Source organism: Spinacia oleracea, chromosome 4 (genome assembly GCF_020520425.1).
Source record: "Spinacia oleracea cultivar Varoflay chromosome 4, BTI_SOV_V1, whole genome shotgun sequence".
NCBI classification, from domain to species: domain Eukaryota; kingdom Viridiplantae; phylum Streptophyta; class Magnoliopsida; order Caryophyllales; family Amaranthaceae; genus Spinacia; species Spinacia oleracea.
Genome location: NC_079490.1, coordinates 159001483 through 159019266, shown reverse-complemented (window position 1 = coordinate 159019266; position 17784 = coordinate 159001483). Strand labels below are relative to the sequence as shown.

The window sequence follows — 17784 nt, the reverse complement described above, 5'->3', positions numbered from 1 at the left end:
GTTTGTTACACTTAAGATGCTTCTAGAATAAGTTAGTTAGAAGGCTTTCCATGTGACATTGCTATCTTGTATTGTGTGTGGCTGATCTTGCTGAGACCTGTGACTGTTTGATGCTGCAATGCATGATACTCCAATATGTTATGAACCCGTGATATCTCGGAATTGAATAGACATTGAAAACAGTCGAGAAATAACGCGGACCATTTTTCTACGTTGACGGTAATCCACAGCGTCGAGGCAATATCGTCGAGATTCCACGCATTTTGTAGTGGTTCCTTTGGATAGCATGGGCATGGTTGTTGAACCACAAAATAATCAATGAGAAAGCTTCTCTAAACTATTAATTTCCAATGAGGCAGTACGGTACGTACTAATTCATTATTTACAAAGTTCATATACAAATACAAATAGTTACAAGCATATTCATGGGTGTTAATTCTTTGAATGACATAAGTATGATTTCAATTGTTTACCAATAATACTAAAATCTCATATCTTTTGAGAATCTATTATTATTCGATCCAACATTTCCACAACATGACACATTGAAGGTCTTTCATAATGCTTTTGGTTGGTGCACAAGTTGGCAATCTTAAAAAACTCATAAATTTGGTCTTCTCTCAAACCTTTACGAGGAACACTAGTATCTAAAACTTGAACATGTTTATTTTCAGCAATCCTTTTCTTAGCCCACTCTAACATCCAAATCTCACGACCTTCCTCACGAACAGGCCAATTGGGTCGTTTCCCAGTAGCCACCTCAAACATCAAAACTCCAAAGCTATAAACATCACCTTTCACAGTAGCAGCCGTGTAACCCCCCAAGTACTCGGGGGGCATGTATCCCATGGTTCCTGCTGCTTGGGTAGACACGTGAGAGTCAGCTCCTTCAATTCTCCGGGCCAACCCAAAATCAGCAATATGGGCCTCAAACTCATTATCCAACAAAACATTACTAGCCTTAATATCCCTATGCACTATAGCCACATCCAGCCCATGCAAAAAAGCTAGCCCATTAGCTACTCCCTTAATAATCTTAACTCTCAATTCCCAAGACAAAGGGACCCACCAAGAATTAAACGATGATGACATGTCTTGTAACCATTGGTCTAAACTTCCTTTCTCGATATATTCATAAATAAGAACCCGATCCAAACCCGACACGCAATAACCCAAAATTTTAACGATGTTAGGGTGACGAAGCTTCCCCAAGGTTTCCATCTCCGCCCTAAACTCGCGGAGACCTTGGAAGGCATCCTGACTAAGCTTCTTAACCGCGACAGTGATGCCCGATGGAAGCTTGGCCTTGTACACAAGTCCGAAACTGCCGTCACCAATTATGAGCTTTGGATCAAACTCATTGGTGGCTTCGGAGAGCTCGGACATGGAGAGTTGGCGGAGAGCAGGGTCGAAGGAGGTGGAGATGGAAGGTGAATTATCCGCGCGTGGGAATGAAGAGCGGCGCGTGACAGGAAGTGGAGTTGTACAACGGTGTTTTGGTTTATATTTGTTGAATAGGAAGAGGAGGAGAGAGAAAGTAAGAGAGATAAAAATGAAGCAAGATACTCCTGCGACGAAGAATTCAAGTCGTTTATCCATTGTAGAAAAGAGAGAATATTTGGGTGGTGTTGAAAATGGAAGGAAACTTATGAGTATGTGAATTAATTAATAATAATTATGGTGAGTGGAATTTTCTTAATGAATGAATGGAGTGGGACATTCCGGGAAGGTGATAATGAAAACATTGACTTGGAAAAATTCAACTAGTCAACGGTCAGTGTTTACCATTTGTATAGAATACAAATTTATGCGGTGGAATGTGTTGTTTGATATATTTTGACAAATGGAACTTGTGATCTATCCACATCGTGCATTTGAGTTATCAGTTCGTATGCACATTGATTAATCACATATGAACGGAATTGCAATATATACTGTGAGTAGAAAGGAAAGGTTATACAGGAAGAAGTAATACTGTGACTGCTGTTAGTAGATATTTCATAAAGAACTCAAACCTTATAATCTCATTTCTACCAGAATCACAACATGGATAATGATAATGATAATGATAATGACAAAAGGAAGGAAGAAAAACCAAACTTCAATGTACAATAATACCATACCATACCAATATACCATAACGCAATCTCGTATCAAAACCTCTTTTCTTTCTCTTATAAATCATTCTTCTGAGCAAGAATAGTTGTAATGTACATTAGTCTATTGTCTACTCCCAACAGATAAAAATGAGGACGCCTACAACTACAACGGTTGGCAAACCTATTCCTATTCACTTGCAATTGCAATTTACAAACCTCAATGACAACAAATGAAGCTACATATTAGGTTATAACAGTGTGATATCATTGATTAGTCAATAGCATAACCCCATTATCCAGATCACTACCAGGTTGCTTGATGTCACCAGACTTCTTTGTAGTGCACACCACATTCTTGATGATAGAGAAATATAGATCAAATTCGGATTTCAATTTTAAGCAGCTTGCATCTATCCATTTCTCTGCAACACTTGTCGGCACATTGTCTTGTGTGTCTCTTTCATGTTCTTCAATAGCTGGTCGTATTTCGTTGTATAAAGATTCTAGATTGGAGCTTGCATCATTTTTTATCTCCTGCACAATACAAGCAGTCAGACAAATTGCCGATCATCACTTCAAATCTTCATCTAAGCTAGTAATGTTAACAGGTAACTCACAGTTTTTCTGAGCACAATAAGACAACTGTAACTGCTAAGAACATGTAAATGCCAGAAGGCCAAGAGCTAAATTTCAACTCCCTTAACAAACAACAAGTATAATCTGGGAAAAGATGGAGGAATACAAGGGAGTTTAAGGCTACTTTGAGCATACCAGCACGAAGCTGCCTTTATACTTTGGTTGTGTACTAGTGTGTCTGCACTCTACACACAGTCATTGCCAAAAAGAGGGAGAAACACAGTCATAAAAAGTTGTACATGTCAAAAACAACTATAAATACCATCGAATAAGAAAACTGAAGAAGTCATTACTCATCTATAATTGCTAGATTTACCACCATAATAGCCAAAAAGGAGAAATAAAAAGTCTCCAAAACCATGCAATATCACTAGAATCAAAGAAGCCCTCCACAAAATGAACTATTATCACCATTGGTAATGCAGCCCTGATGAACCAAAACAACGGTGACGACTCAGTATAAATTAAGCCATAGGGTTGGGAGGTCAGGATGAATCATAACCATTCACCCTTAGGGCTCCGTTTGGTTTGGCGTAAAACATTTTCAGTGAAAAATGATTTTCTATGGAAAATATTTTCTAATGAAAACAATATTTCAAACTAGTATTCCTTTGTTTGGTTCCTTACAAGAAAATTAATAGAAAAAGGAAAATGGGAGAAGAAAGGTGAAAGGTGAAAGACTGATGGGAAGGAGGAGGGAGGTAAGGAGAAAAGTGGTTTCCTTCCTTTCAAATGGAAATTTCCACCTTCGAGTGAGTTATGGAAAATTATTTTTCATCTCTTGTCATACCAAACAAGGTTAAAATTGATTGGAAATGTTTTACACCAAACCAAACGGAGCCTAAGTCCCTAACCAGTGTAAAGTAGTAGACATTTTTTGTGAATTGGCCCACAAAAGACAATTTGTTTCACAGGGGGATAATGAATGCAACACTGGTGAAACCGTCCACAAAATGAGGTAGTAATACTTGGGGAGTTGGGGTTTGTAGCAGATTTTTCTGACATTACAATGGAGAAAACACACAAACTACTTAGACCAATTAACTACTACAAAAATACATGGGCACCAAACACGTGAGAAAGAAAAATATACGTCACTTAACATTAGACATGATAGAAGAACTTCATTTGAAACAAATGAAACTGAAGACCATGGTCATGTGCAGATAATGAAATATAAAAATTTAGATCAGAATAATCAAAAGAGCTCCATTTTGTACCTCATACACCAGGATCTCTTGTTGTGCTTCTTTTGCTTCTAGAAGGGAGACAACATAGTTAGCATTAAATTCCCTTTGGTTCAGGTTTTTTGCTTTTCCCTTGTTCAACTGTTTTAGCTTTTTCTTTGGTAGAGGATACTTCCGGCAGACAGTAGATGCTAGACCATTTGCCACAACAGAAGCAAGCGGATCAATATTGATCAGGGTGGAATCAATCTTATCATCAGCATCCATCATATCCTTATCACCACTACCAATTTCAATCTTGGATGAGCTACTTGAAACTGTGTGCAGGAAAATCTCATCTTCGGCGGAGTCATACAGAGGAATTTTCTCAACAGAGTATCTGTAAATAAAAGCAGGTAGGTTAATGTCTAGGGACAGCAAACATAAATTACTAAACTGAAGACATTGACCAAGAAAGAAAGGATTACATGCCTAGGGAGGGACAAAGAGGACAAGCAAATTTACTGAATCAATTATAGGTCCTAATGAGCTTGAGTCCAGGATATTCCTAGGAAAATCTAGCTCAAAAGAAATGTTTGTGTGAAATAAGAAAACTAGGAAAACTATATTGGCTCCAACCAAATTCTGGAGGAAAGTAGGAAGGAGAGAGAAGATAACAGTAGTTGAAGAAAAAGGGTGGATAGAAGAGCTTTCAAAATAGAAAGGAAAAATGAGATACAGCTCAAGCATGATAAAGGAAACCAATTTTGACATTACAAAAGATTTTCAGATAGGAAATACATTACATTAAACCGAAGAGGACAGTGAAAGATTCAAACTAGAAACTGGTAGTGTCTGTAATTAGGAGTTACCTGTCATCATCATCTTCCCACAGATATGTGTCTTCCTGTGTAAATAAGAGTAAAGTGTGAGAAAAGTAAATTAATAAAAAAAATATAACCACCTAGTACATAAGTTCAATTACTCAAAAGTGTAAATATACATAACAGGTTAGGACTAAACTAGCAAACTTCATCTTCCCCAATAGCAGTTTCTGCAGTGCATTAACAAGCTTTTCCCCCATTTATTTCAGAATAAATAGTAGATATGACTTTTTTTTCTCTCTCACCGGTCTACCCAACAACAACAACAGCAACAAAGAGTTAGCCCTAAATGATTTGGGATCAGGTAACATGAACCGTCATAAGGAACCGTTTGCGAAACGTGAAGGAACAAAAGTAAAAGGTTGTGTTAAAGAGAATAAACCCACAAAATTGAGAAGCGAAGGCAAGGCTGGTGAGGCACGAAAAATAGGGAACAAGAAAACATGGTTGGTTTAAAGAAGAGGCACAAATATTTTATTTATTTATTTTTGTTAAAAAAAAGTTAGCAAAGGAAAATAGAAAAAAGAGTCGTCGACATATATTATCTCCCTATACTCCAGACTCTACCCTATCTAAACTCTAAAGCCATATTTTTCCTCAATCCCCAAAACTCATATCACTCTCAATCACCCTCTTCCAAATTTTCTTTGGACTTCTCCTACCCCTCACAATTCCACCAATTTGCCACTCTTCAACCCTTCTAAACAGCGCATCATTTCGTCTCCGTCTTACATGGCCAAACCACCTTTTGATTCTCCCTCATATTGTTCTCAACCGGTGTAATCCCTACTCACTTCCTAATCAACTCATTCAGCAACCGTTCATTTCTTGTATGGCCAACCATCCCCCGCAACATACGCATCTCCGCCACATTCATTTAATGAATATAACATTGTTTTACAGCAACCCTCCGTACCATGTAATAGTTTGGGTCTAATTGTCATACAGTAGAATTTTTTCTGGTAACACTTTTCCACTTCAACCAACCTAATTCAATTCTATGGTCAATATCTCTATCCAACTCCTCATCCTTTTGGATAATAGATCCTAGATATTGGAAGAAATTTGAACCTTCGACAATCATCCCATCCAAGGTGATCGTCCTTACCTCAATGCTTCTATCACTGCTAAACTTACACTCAAAATACTTTGTCTTACTTCTGCTCAACTTAAAGCCACGAGATTCCAAATATATATCCATAATTCCAACTTACTTTTCACACCTTCTTTTACTTCATCAACCAAATATCATCTACAAACAACATGCACCATGGTACAGAATTAAACTCATCCATTCGTCCATAACTATGGACTAAGTGTGGAACCTTGATGTCCAATCGTGTTAGGGAACTCCTATGTCAAGACAATTCCAACACTGGCCCGTACACTCTTGCTAGCTCCTAACCACTTAAAACTATTATAAACTCCATGTTAATCCAGGGTGTGAAGATTGTTGAGGGAAGCATAGTTGACAAACCTAGATCTATATCCACGGCTCCACGCACTAACTAATTCTTTTTGCCGCCATAAAGTAACAGATAGGTGGTATTCAATCTCCAATCAACTTTAATGTCTTATCATATTAGGATTTAAGGCTTTCGTGTTGTTGTTTTTGACTGTACGCTACCACTGGAGTCACAGACCACGGCAATACTATCAACCCAATCACTGATTTCATCTGCACTGTCCCCCCCCCCCCCCCCCCTAACCCCACCCCAAGAACCCTCCACCACTGTCGCCTATGCCATCATCAAGCAATTTACTCATCTGCTATTTTCGCTGGAAGCGCACCCAAAAGTTACTTCCCATTATACTCCAAACAACATTCAAGTGGCTATCTCTCCACTATTGGCCGTTTTCTTCACTTAAATTAGCGTTCAGTTGTCGCACATTGCACATAGCACATTAAAGATTTGGCCCTGGGTAGCTATGTTACTTAGACTCTTCATTCCACCTCAATTACCCGTGTCGGATCCTCGACACTTGAACATGGGTACGGATACTAGATACTTTATTTTGAACCAAAATCATGATTTTTTTCACAAAATAGCCGAGTCGGACACTTAGGCACGTACCCATGTCCGGTACTGGCTGGAGTCAGAGTAACATAGCCGGGTATTAGAGCAAAAGTTGGAGTTTCCCTAGCCAATAGTTGCTTTAGCTTGTAGGAAGATATATGGAAACTTTAAACATATATAAGTATATAACCGAAAACTTGTCTATTTCCATTCAAGATATCTGAAACATCCAATTTTGTTGATATTATTCATGAACTACTGATTATGAAGCATTATCTCGAAATATATTAAGCAATTTGAAGGCAATATATCATACTATCAACTTATGCTTGCAACAAATGAATCCTAGACAAGATAAAGCTCAAAATTCGCAGTCATAAACTCCACAGCATCGGTGAAGTGAATTTACCTGGAAACCACGGGATTTTGCGCCAAGAAATCCAGAACAACTGGCAGCACCACAAAGACAACGCACCTTCGCACCACCATACCATTCAAAATTGTAATCATAAGCCAGCTCTGTTCCAACTGAAATATCCTGCTTCGCAAATATGCCAACCCTTATTTCCCCTAATACTGTCCACTTTCTTGTCTCACAATTTGGATGACTGCGAAATCAAAGTAAAAGAGAGGCAAGGCAGTGAGAGGAGTAAAATTGGTTAGTACAAGTCCCGAAAATCTGCCTAAGTCTCACCATGAATGATTTATGAACCTAGCGAGGCTTCCCTTCCCAGTTGCATCAATAGATTCGGAGGCATTGAGAGAAATGATGTATGCATCCCTGAGACCTTGAAGCAAGTCATTTTACAAGTTTTATTAAGCACAGGTGTTCAAAGAACATAAGTTCAGGTTTACCTATGCCTAAAATAAGCAAAGTACCTTGGGTTTCATAAGCTTGAGCTCTTCTCTTAGCTTCTTTCCAGGAGATTACTTCACCACAATATTCAATGATGAACTGTCCAGCCTGAGTGATTGAACCAAGGGGTAAGATGGATGGAAAAAAATGAAACATGAGAAACAGGACCCACAGGTCATCCGGACCCGGTAACATAGCATTGACATAATAAGCTCCTCGGTGGGGAAAAAATAAATGAGTGTTCTTTTAAATTTTAACTGATCATTACCTTTATTTCCTCATCAGCTAGAAGACCCCATCCACGACCATTGGTTGAGAATAACTTGGTTTTTGCATATTCACATTTTTGAAATTTCTGTGAAACACATGCATATTAGAGATTGAAAGGGAAAATTAGATGTTGCACAAAATAAACATCAAGAGTACAGAATGAACCTACAAAAACCCAATAGCCCATCCCTGAAAATTAAGCCTTTCAACATCTAATAAAACCCCAGTGCCTCCAAAGAGGCTCTAACCAAGGGCAGAAGTAAGGAGGGTTAGACGAACACAGCCTTATCCTTGCAAAGACAAAGAAGCTGCTTTTGCCAAATCCTTGTCCGAAAGTTGATTCATTCCCATTTCCCAAAAAGAATTGAAGTTCCGCACAAATTTTCACATTTACAAAATGGATATCACTGTTCCCCTCCACGGTATGCATTAAGAAAGACAGTTGGCTACACATTAATGTCAAAAAACTTTGTAAAAGGTAAGGGGGGGGGGGGGGGGGGGAACAGCGTCCCAGCTTTGCTTTACATCAAGAAAAGAATCTCAGGAAAAAAAACTATAATACAGTGGCAACAAAAGGGAAGCAAGACCATTGGTAGCATTATAACAATAAAAATTACTCCCTTTTCTATACAGTCCAGCCAAGAAACCCAAAGAACAACCAACCATGCTGATCTTCATAAAAGCTTCCTGCACGTTCTTTTCAAAAACAAGACATAAGGGGGCAACAAACCAGAAGCAAACAAAAGCATTCTGTTCCCTCAATCTCACATTCTCACCTATGTTACATGGAACCAGATAAGGGTGTCGGATTCAAAAAATGTAAAGTTCTTGGGCACGCGACACCGCCCTAGACTAGGACACAAGTTCCGAGGCGCGGAATTTTAAAATAGTATCTTCTAAATTATCCATCCATGTTCATATAAACATGGAAAATCTTTATGGTATCTATGCTTATGCATTCAGTATTTATTTTACTTATTTATTTATAAATGCATTTTTAATATAGATCTATCGACTCCTTAGTTTTAAAAGGCGCAAAAGTCCTTGGCCTAGGTGCAAGGCGAAGGCGCACGCCTTCCATAGGCAAGGCACACAACTTTTTTAGTTTTTTGTGGTATTTATTTTCTGTTATAAAATCAAAATAGTACTCCCTCCATATTTAAATAGGAGATACACTTACCATTTCCGGCCGTATTTAGTAGGAGATACACTTGCCATTTTCAGTAACTTTTCAACCCCACCATCTAATTAAATAATATATCTAATTTACCCTATGACCCACTACCACATTAAACAATTAACTTCATAAACCCCCCACCCCTAACAAAATTTAATGGTCCCCACTTATTTTACTTGATTAAAAAATTTACCCCAACCCCACTTGCTTTATTATTTCATTTCATTCAACTAATTTTCCTTAATGCCCGTGCCCGGCCAAGTGTATCTCCTATTTAAATACGAAGGGAGTATTACTTGTTGTCATAGAGGGGTAAAATAGTAATTATAATAAAATTAAAAGCCTTTTTAAGGGGGGGGGGACTAATGAAGGTTCTGGTAATTTAGTCACTTTTATCTGACTCTTAATTTAGATTCTCAAAAGAAGTGCACCACACCTTACATAAAACAGTTACTTTCAAATAGAAAAAAGGAGAAGTTTACATAACCTGTCGCTAAAAAAACGACAAGCAAAAAATGGAGAAATTGAAGTTCTCTCTCCTCTTTTCAATATAGTAAGTTCTAACTGTTAGTGAACCAATAAAGTCCCGTGGTTTTAGCGTATTTAATTTTTTTATTACTTGTCAGCAATTGGAGCCTTGTACCATAAGGCGTTGCGCCTTGGGCGCGCCTAGGCTCAAAGAGCAGGTCTTGGCACCTAGCCATGACACGCTCAGGCACCCTACAAAAGGTGCACGCTTTATGCACCTTTTTCCAAGCTCAAAGAGCAGCGCTTATGGTATGACAAGTAATGATTTCTGTTAAAGAAAAATAACAAAACCACTTAACTTTAATGGCTCCCTAACATTCACAATAAAAAGAGGAGGCAGAAACCCCCAAATTATCTACCTTTTTTCTTTCTTTTTCTTCTCTCTATCAGTCAAAGAGCAATAGGTCATGTAAACCCCTCCTTTTTTAATTAACTATTTTATGTAAAATGTGGCCCACTTCTTATGAGAATCCGAATAAAGAGTCGGTGACTAAAAAGTTATGTGAACCTTCCACAGTCCCCTTTCTGCTTTATTTTTTGCTCAAAAAGGCTTTTAATTTTACTACAAGTACCTTTTTATCCCGTTGTGACAGCAAGTAATACTATTTTGATTCCCTTTTACAGAAAATAAATACCACAAAAAGTGAATAAACAGTGTGCCTTGCCTACGAAAGGTGTACGCCTTCGCCTTGCGCCTAGGCTCCAGGGACTTTTGCGCCTTGGTGTGCCTCGCGCCTTTTAAAACGAAGGGTACACCATAACATAGAGTCCCACACAATCCGCTCCATAGATATGCAGCCACCTTAAGGTGCAAAACAAGATGATTACCTAAACTGCAACTTTGTAAGCACGAGACAGGGGAAAGGCATTTATCAAGGAGCTGAGTCAAAAGATTATGATTGGCATTTGGCCTTCCTCAACACGCAGTCATTCAAAGGCTTATCTAGTTCTAAGAACTTGGATTTCCAAGCTTTAGGGGGGGCACAAGGAGGGATGGATACAGAAAGAGGTCAAGAACTACAAGTGAAAAAGACCATATGATTTGCCTAATCACACCCTCCATTCTAGAGAATTAGAAGAAATATAGGAAGACTAACAAAATAGTCTGCATGTTCCCGAGGAAAATTTTGCAAGAAAGGATATTACCCTCTGTGACTTCGAAATTCGACACGAAGGAATCGTTCGAGGAAAGGTGGTTCGTGAAGGAAAGAAATAGAAATATATAACTCCCTGCCTAAGACTCCTCCCACAACCCGGTAACTCCCATCCTAACTCTAACTTGACCATGAAAAGAATAAAGATCTGGGTGCAAATTTCTATGAATTCAAGTAGTTAGAGAAAATCAAATAGCAGAATTGCCAAGCATATTAGTCAGATACCCAGTATAAAACAGTCAGAATATTTTCTTTTCTTCCCTACTTTTTCCAACCCCTTTTGTTGTTTCTTGTAAGTATAATGTTGATCAAGATCAAAAGCTCAAAATAAAAGTGGAGAAGCACAACCAGAACATCCTAAAGATAGAATAGCTGAAGATGGGAAACACAGCAAATTACCTGATTCTTACAAACTTCACCACAAGGGCAATAACCAGGAGTGCACTCTGTATTGGTATGTACATTCAGGCATCCATCACCGCAAGCACTCTCTGGGTCACTAGGATTGTATTTGCATTCACAAATGACAATATCCTCTTCTTTCTGCTTCTTGTGCCTGAAAAAAAAATAGAGAAAATGTGAGTACTAATGGTCAAATTGATCATACAAAAAAGACACAAACTCAAGGATAATACTAACGATGACAACAGCAACAAGCTGAGGAACAATAGAAATCATCACCAAATGCATGAAGCTCCCACTGATTCACTATAGCATGGTCTAGAGGATCTGATAGGTGCAGAAACAAAGTTGCGAGCTTATTTCTATTTTCTTTCTCACGAGGAACACTGTAGAGGTCAGTTTGCTAGTCAATTTTCCATTCAATCTAATTGATTAGTCCCATTTTTATTTTATTTTTTTGATAGATTTATAATATAAATTCGTTGTAACAATTGAACTTAGAAAATGAAAATGTATGCCTAAGAGTAATATCTAAGTGCTACTTCGCGTAAAAATGAGCACAGGTGGTGCGGAATTTGAAAAGCATACATTCTAACAAAGAAAGCTTGTTACAAATATCCAATTTCTAACTCTTTTCCTATCATCACATCCTTGTGTCTTCTCCACACATTGTTCCTCCAGAATTTTCCTCTTTTCCTAAAAAGAGTGACAAATGTATACCATAACACTACTACAAAAGTGTTAAAAACCAACGCGTAAACTAACAACAGACCGAGATGGAACCGTTGTACATAGAAGTTTGGTAAAAAAAAAAACAGTCCAGTCGTCCACATGCACAATCACACACTGACACGCGCCAACTACCTACTTGTCTACATATAAAGAAAATAGAAACCACCTTCCTCGTTGTTTTCATACTCAATAGACGATTATTATTTCTATCTCTTATGATTATGAACACCATATTAAAGGAATCACAAACTTTAATTTGATAATAAGGTCCTTAATTCTTCGCTTTTCCCTTTTCCTCGGTTAATTTTAAAATTTATTGTGGAATTATTTTTATATACTCCGTAGTAAGGATCTGTTTAGACCGGCCTTCAATTTGAAGCAAAGTAGAACTTGTTTGATCGCTATGTATATCCATTCTGAATAATCTTTTTAATATTTTTTTTTTGATCTCTATATATGTCTATTTGTTGATTATTATTTTGCGCTTTCATTTGAATTTCTGCAATACCGTTTTTTTTTGCACTGTATAATGGACAGGATCATGATGTAGCGATTGTAGCCAAAATTGATTTCACCATCCTTACCCCGGCGGCCCGGCCTCCCTTGTTCTCCTTGGCTACCAACTTTCCTACTCATAAATTCCTACAAGCCCGGACAAAGCAAGGTTGATGTAATGGCTTGCATCGGATCTGTTGTTCTGATTGAACACGTTGTGTTTCCCGATAATACTCTTGATAAGTTTGTTCAGGTTAAAGACAGTTTTGCTTGCGCGTTCAATCCATATGTGTTGTTGCTTCTGTTACCATTTGGTGAATGTACAAATTGGTTCTCGTCTTGTTTTTCTTTTAAAGTTGGATCTGGTTTGATTTTTCGGATTTTGTGATTTCAGGTTAATCGAGGAGTAAGTATGGGTATTACTGTTGCTGGTTAGCTCAAAATCTAGGTGAGCTGCGACGATACTATAATTTTACATAATTTTGTATTTAGTCAATTTCGGAATTGGTGTTTTTTCGGGCATTATGTTTTCTAAACGGATGGTATATTTGCATTATGAGTTAGTCAGTAGCTTGGATTTTTGCTTTAAATGGCAGTTGTGTGATTTTAGCTATTAAGCATATATAGTCTTCAAATGCATTACAATTTATGATATTCTTTGGAATAAATGCTAGCTCGTCAATATTCTTGTTGTGTTGGAAACTGATTATTCAGCTTATTTGTTTTAGGAATTGGGAAATTCTTTTAATGATCCTAATACATTAGAAGCTATAAATGGCTATGGTAATTGAGTTATGATATGGGAGTACAAATGTGGTTTTTATCATTCCAAATTTCAGTTATCTAATTAAGACGACATACCATACTATACTTTCATGACTCTATCGTTCAATTATCCACTTTATTATGAGTTTTCCCCCTTAATTGGCAGAGCGGCACTTCGGCAGTGTTGCAAGATGTTGCAAGACTGATATGGAATTAAGCTTGTTACTTACCATTTAACTCCTGATCTTGATCTTAAGGTTACGTTCTCACACGTGTCACGTGCAACAATTTTTGCATTGGTTTATCGTCCATATCATTTGATGACTAAAGTCTATATTTTTCATTTAATTGATTCATTAACGAACTATTGGTGTTGTTATCTCTTTCTGAATTATAATGAAACTTATTTCTAATTGTAAAGCCTACTAGCTAGACCGGAAGAGCTATATACAATTGCACAATGATATAGGTTCAAATCCTACATAGGCTATATATGAAACTTTATAAAGCTCTCTGCATGCTAAAATTATCTCATCAAATAAAATTAAATAAAAAGTGAAGTACGTTTGACAACGGTTGGGGAAACCGTTGTTAAAGGGTACTCCCGTCTACAAAAGCGCTTCATCTACAATGGTTGACAATCGATATCTATTGCTATTTTCAACTATTGTCTATTGCAACTTTTGTACTCTCTCAGTTACTTTTTGTTAGACCTATTTGAAGTTTTAACGCCATTCACCATTGAAGAGAATCTTCTAACTTCTTTCCAAGTATATATATAAAGCATAGTCTTGAGGGATCTTTTGTTATTTGTCTTGATTATAATTTAACTTTTATTTATTTATCCTACATATTTAGAGATATTTAAATATTGCTTCAAACTTGTGTAAAAGGCAAATAAGACTAACAAAAAAATAACAAAGGGAGTAGTAGTGTAACATAGTCATTAAGTGAATATACCAAATTACCAACTAATAAAGGAGCAGCAATCACTACATAGTATGTAATAGTTTTGATCATTGATTATGCTTAATTCCAAGGAGGGAGGCAAGGCGTGCTTCCACAAATCATTTCAAGCCATCACTCAATGTCCATAACAAGATTCCACCTAGGATGAGGTAAGGGAAGTCAAACACATGCAGCCTTATTCACATAGGTGTAAAATATTTATCTGTGTATTACCTTTTCAATTGCAAAGAGGTTTACCGAACGACTAGTTTAAAGCACCACAAAAAAAAAAGGAAAAAAAAAGGGAAGAGTGAGACAAAAATAAGCTTAGTCTATCACTCTATTCAGTCTATATGCAAGAGGTCATCTACTACGAACATAATAAAAAAAAATTGAGTGGTATAGTTGGATCTTTGATTGACTTCCTTCTAAAACTACCCTTGAAGGCAATGGCATGTATCTTTTTTTATTTTTACTGCCAAATACTCCACTCAGGGTTGGATGAAAATCTTGAGAAGGAAAGTTGACATTCTTAACAAAAGACTTAGAAGCAGTCAAGCAGGTAGAATGAATGGCTTCAATTGCCAAATAAGTAAATGGAAATAGCAGACCTCAGAAGTCAGAATTTCCAATCAAAAAGCAGTATAAATTAGAAGGAAGGACAGGCGAATATAAATATACCCACTGGAAAATCTTTACAATCACAGTGTTTGATAACTGATGTATAATTCTCTAGGTAGCTAATCAACCTACAAGGGATACAACTATAACAGCTTGAAAAGAACCTCCTAAAAAAATACTCCATGGAACATTTTTTTCCTAAAAGTTAAACTTACATCCCTTAATAGTATATGCTATGAAAGAGCAACCGAAATTACTAAGTAATACAAGGTACCAGAACTGTACAAGTACAAAATATAGTCCGATTTCTAAAATTGGAACTCTATTCCTACATTATAGGTCTTCATCAACATCTCTTCGAAATATAGAATATAAAAGAACTAAATGCTATTGGATGAAGAGTAGGGCAAGATATCTTACTTCCTATATGAAAATTCGTTCTGACTGAGGTGTATATATCTGATTTCTCTGTCGAAATTTTCAACCTTCAAACAAAAAAGCTTCAGATTAACAGAGGGGCCTAAAGAAAATAAATTTCATACACATAACAAACATATATTTTCATAGGTTGTCAAATGGACATGTATCAGTATGAAGTAGCAACTAACTTACAAAAAATACCTCTAAAATACCTTCTATTTTTTACAATAACAATCAATTAGAAACGCTAAACAAAGCCCCTCCCGCCCTCAAAATAAAGTAGAGGAAAGAAACAGAAGATCACATTAATGATGAAGCCGTATAAAAGTACATCCATGCACGACCTCGTCCTGAAGACACAAGTTATGTCACAGAGAAAAACAGATTCCAAATGATATCACTGTTGTTCTAGCCTTCTAGGACTTTCATACATGAACTCGTCATGGAGACAAACGTCATCTTCACATGACAAAAGCTATTCAAATATATATCGTAAGATAAACTTAGTTAATTCCAAATAAGCTATTCAAGGATTCAATTGGCTTTGTCTCCCACAACCACCAACCAAACATCCACCCCAAAACAGTCGGGGGGGGGGGGGGGGGGGGGGGGGGGGGGGGGGGAATCGAACGCACTTTTAACTAACAAATGGCAAAAATAACACCAAACTCGCAGACAGGAAAATGCCGTTCTGTCGTTTCAGTGGAAACCAACATAGGATATCACTCAACTAAAATGCCAAATGCAAATAACAGCAACTTCACTGGGAAAAAAAGTTTCCAAGTTTAGAAACCTAAACCCTAGCAATTGAACTGCAATTTCAAAACTAGTTCGTAAAGCTTGTATCTCACACACAATTTACTGAATACCAATTCTCCAAATATGTTATTCAGCCAAGTTTCTTGCTTCAAACGCAAGAAAAAAACCCTGGTGAATCAATCTATCAATCTAACATAATTCTTCATGAATTTCAAAAATCGCTACATAAAATTAGGGTTTTAAAGAGATAAAAAAAGACACAAAACAATGTGGACTCGAGAGCTAAATTGATTGAGGAAATGAAGAATCTGAACCTTGGGAATTTTGCTGGGGAATATAAAACGAATTGTAGGGTGAGATTTTACGTCGCCGGAAAGGTCACTGTCGCTTGGTCGTCGGCGCTCTTCTCCGGGCTCCATGACGGGCGAGCAGCTTTTTGCAGTTACAAATGCATTCCATTTTCATCGTTTTTCTTCATTTTTCTTTGGGAAATTCACATCGGAAGCACGTGTTTTGTTTAATTTATCCCAAATCAATATCGCAGATACTAAATACAGTACAAAAATCCCTAAATGCAGAATCATTTAATTACTTAAAAATAAATAATAGACAAAAACACCATTTTCCAATTTTAAAGCCACCAAAACCAAAGGAAAAAAGATCTTCTACGTTGAGCTTTTCCTTTGGTAATAAAGCCATCAACAAAGGGTACAAACTTCCCTCCAATTTCTCTCTATAAATTGGGCACATTTCTATTAACCTTTTATACATATTTCTAATATTTATATCATTATTTGTAATATTACCAATCAAAATTAACCTGGAACTTCCAGAAGAACCTAACAACAGCTGGAGATGCCCAGATTCTGTGGCGAAAGTCCAATCATTTTCGCGGTGTTTTGGGACTAACATGGCAGCAATATTGGGGGAATTTTTTTTTTTTTTTTGACGGAATTTCGGGGGAACTTATGGGTTGTAAAGTTGAATCAATAAGAACAGAAATTTGAAGAATTTTGGTGTTTGGCTCTTGCTTTCTATGTGAAATACTTCCCACCTAAGAAGACGGCTCGTCTAAGGGGAGAGATAATTTCCATTACCCAACGAGAAACCGAGAGTTTGTTTGAAGTCTGGGAAAGGTTTAAGGATCTGCAGAGAGAGTGCCCACACCATGGTATGGATGACTGGTTCTTGATCCAACAATTTTACAACGGTCTGGGTAACGAGTCTAGAACCATTCTAGATTCTGCTGCTAGTGGGAGATTTATGCAACTGGAGGTGCCTAGAGCTTTAGAGGTGATTGAGGAGATGGCTATCCATAGTGCCCAATATGGGAATCCTAGAGGTTTTGCCGACCGGGGTGTTAAGCATGAGATGAATTCTATTGAACAACTTACTGCTCAGCTAACTGCCCTACATCACAAGCTGGATAATATACAGATCGCATCGTCCCAATCCACCCAACATGCTAGTGTTGCTGCAATGAGTGCCCAATCTGCCAATGTCTGTAATAGTTGTGGGATGCAAGGCCATTATGCGCAGGAATGCCGAAGCTCTATCGAACAATGCAATGCATTCCAGTCCTACAAGCAGAACAATCCGTACTTTAACTCTTACAATGAGGGGTATAAAAACAACCCCCTACTATCATATAGGAGTACTAATGTCCAGAACCCCCATCAGATTCAACACCCTCCACCACCACAACAACATTACCAACCACCACCACAACAGTCATACCAACCGCGGAGTAACTACAACCCGCAGCCTAGTGGACCACCTGGGTTTCCTCCACAACCTCAACCCACACAGCCTGATCCCATGCTTGTAGAGATGAGGAATATGATGTTGGAATTG

At 37.5% G+C, this 17784-nt stretch overlaps 2 protein-coding genes across 2 annotated transcripts; both read right to left on the bottom strand.

Moving 5' to 3' along the window:
- Positions 1–351: 351 nt before the first annotated feature.
- On the bottom strand, positions 352–1867 carry LOC110784788 (leucine-rich repeat receptor protein kinase EMS1). The gene has a single exon (XM_021989234.2). It carries the CDS (start codon positions 1597–1599, stop codon positions 490–492), a length of 1110 nt encoding a protein of 369 aa, XP_021844926.1. The 5' UTR covers positions 1600–1867; the 3' UTR covers positions 352–489.
- A 284-nt stretch (positions 1868–2151) lies between these two features.
- Positions 2152–16541, bottom strand: LOC110784787 (histone-lysine N-methyltransferase ASHH1). The gene is made up of 10 exons (XM_021989233.2): positions 16245–16541; positions 15172–15236; positions 11188–11344; positions 7928–8014; positions 7683–7767; positions 7498–7591; positions 7213–7411; positions 4774–4808; positions 3956–4301; positions 2152–2633 (listed from the first exon to the last, which is right to left on the bottom strand). Exons 1-10 carry the CDS (start codon positions 16347–16349, stop codon positions 2364–2366), a joined length of 1443 nt encoding a protein of 480 aa, XP_021844925.1. The 5' UTR covers positions 16350–16541; the 3' UTR covers positions 2152–2363.
- Positions 16542–17784: the final 1243 nt, after the last annotated feature.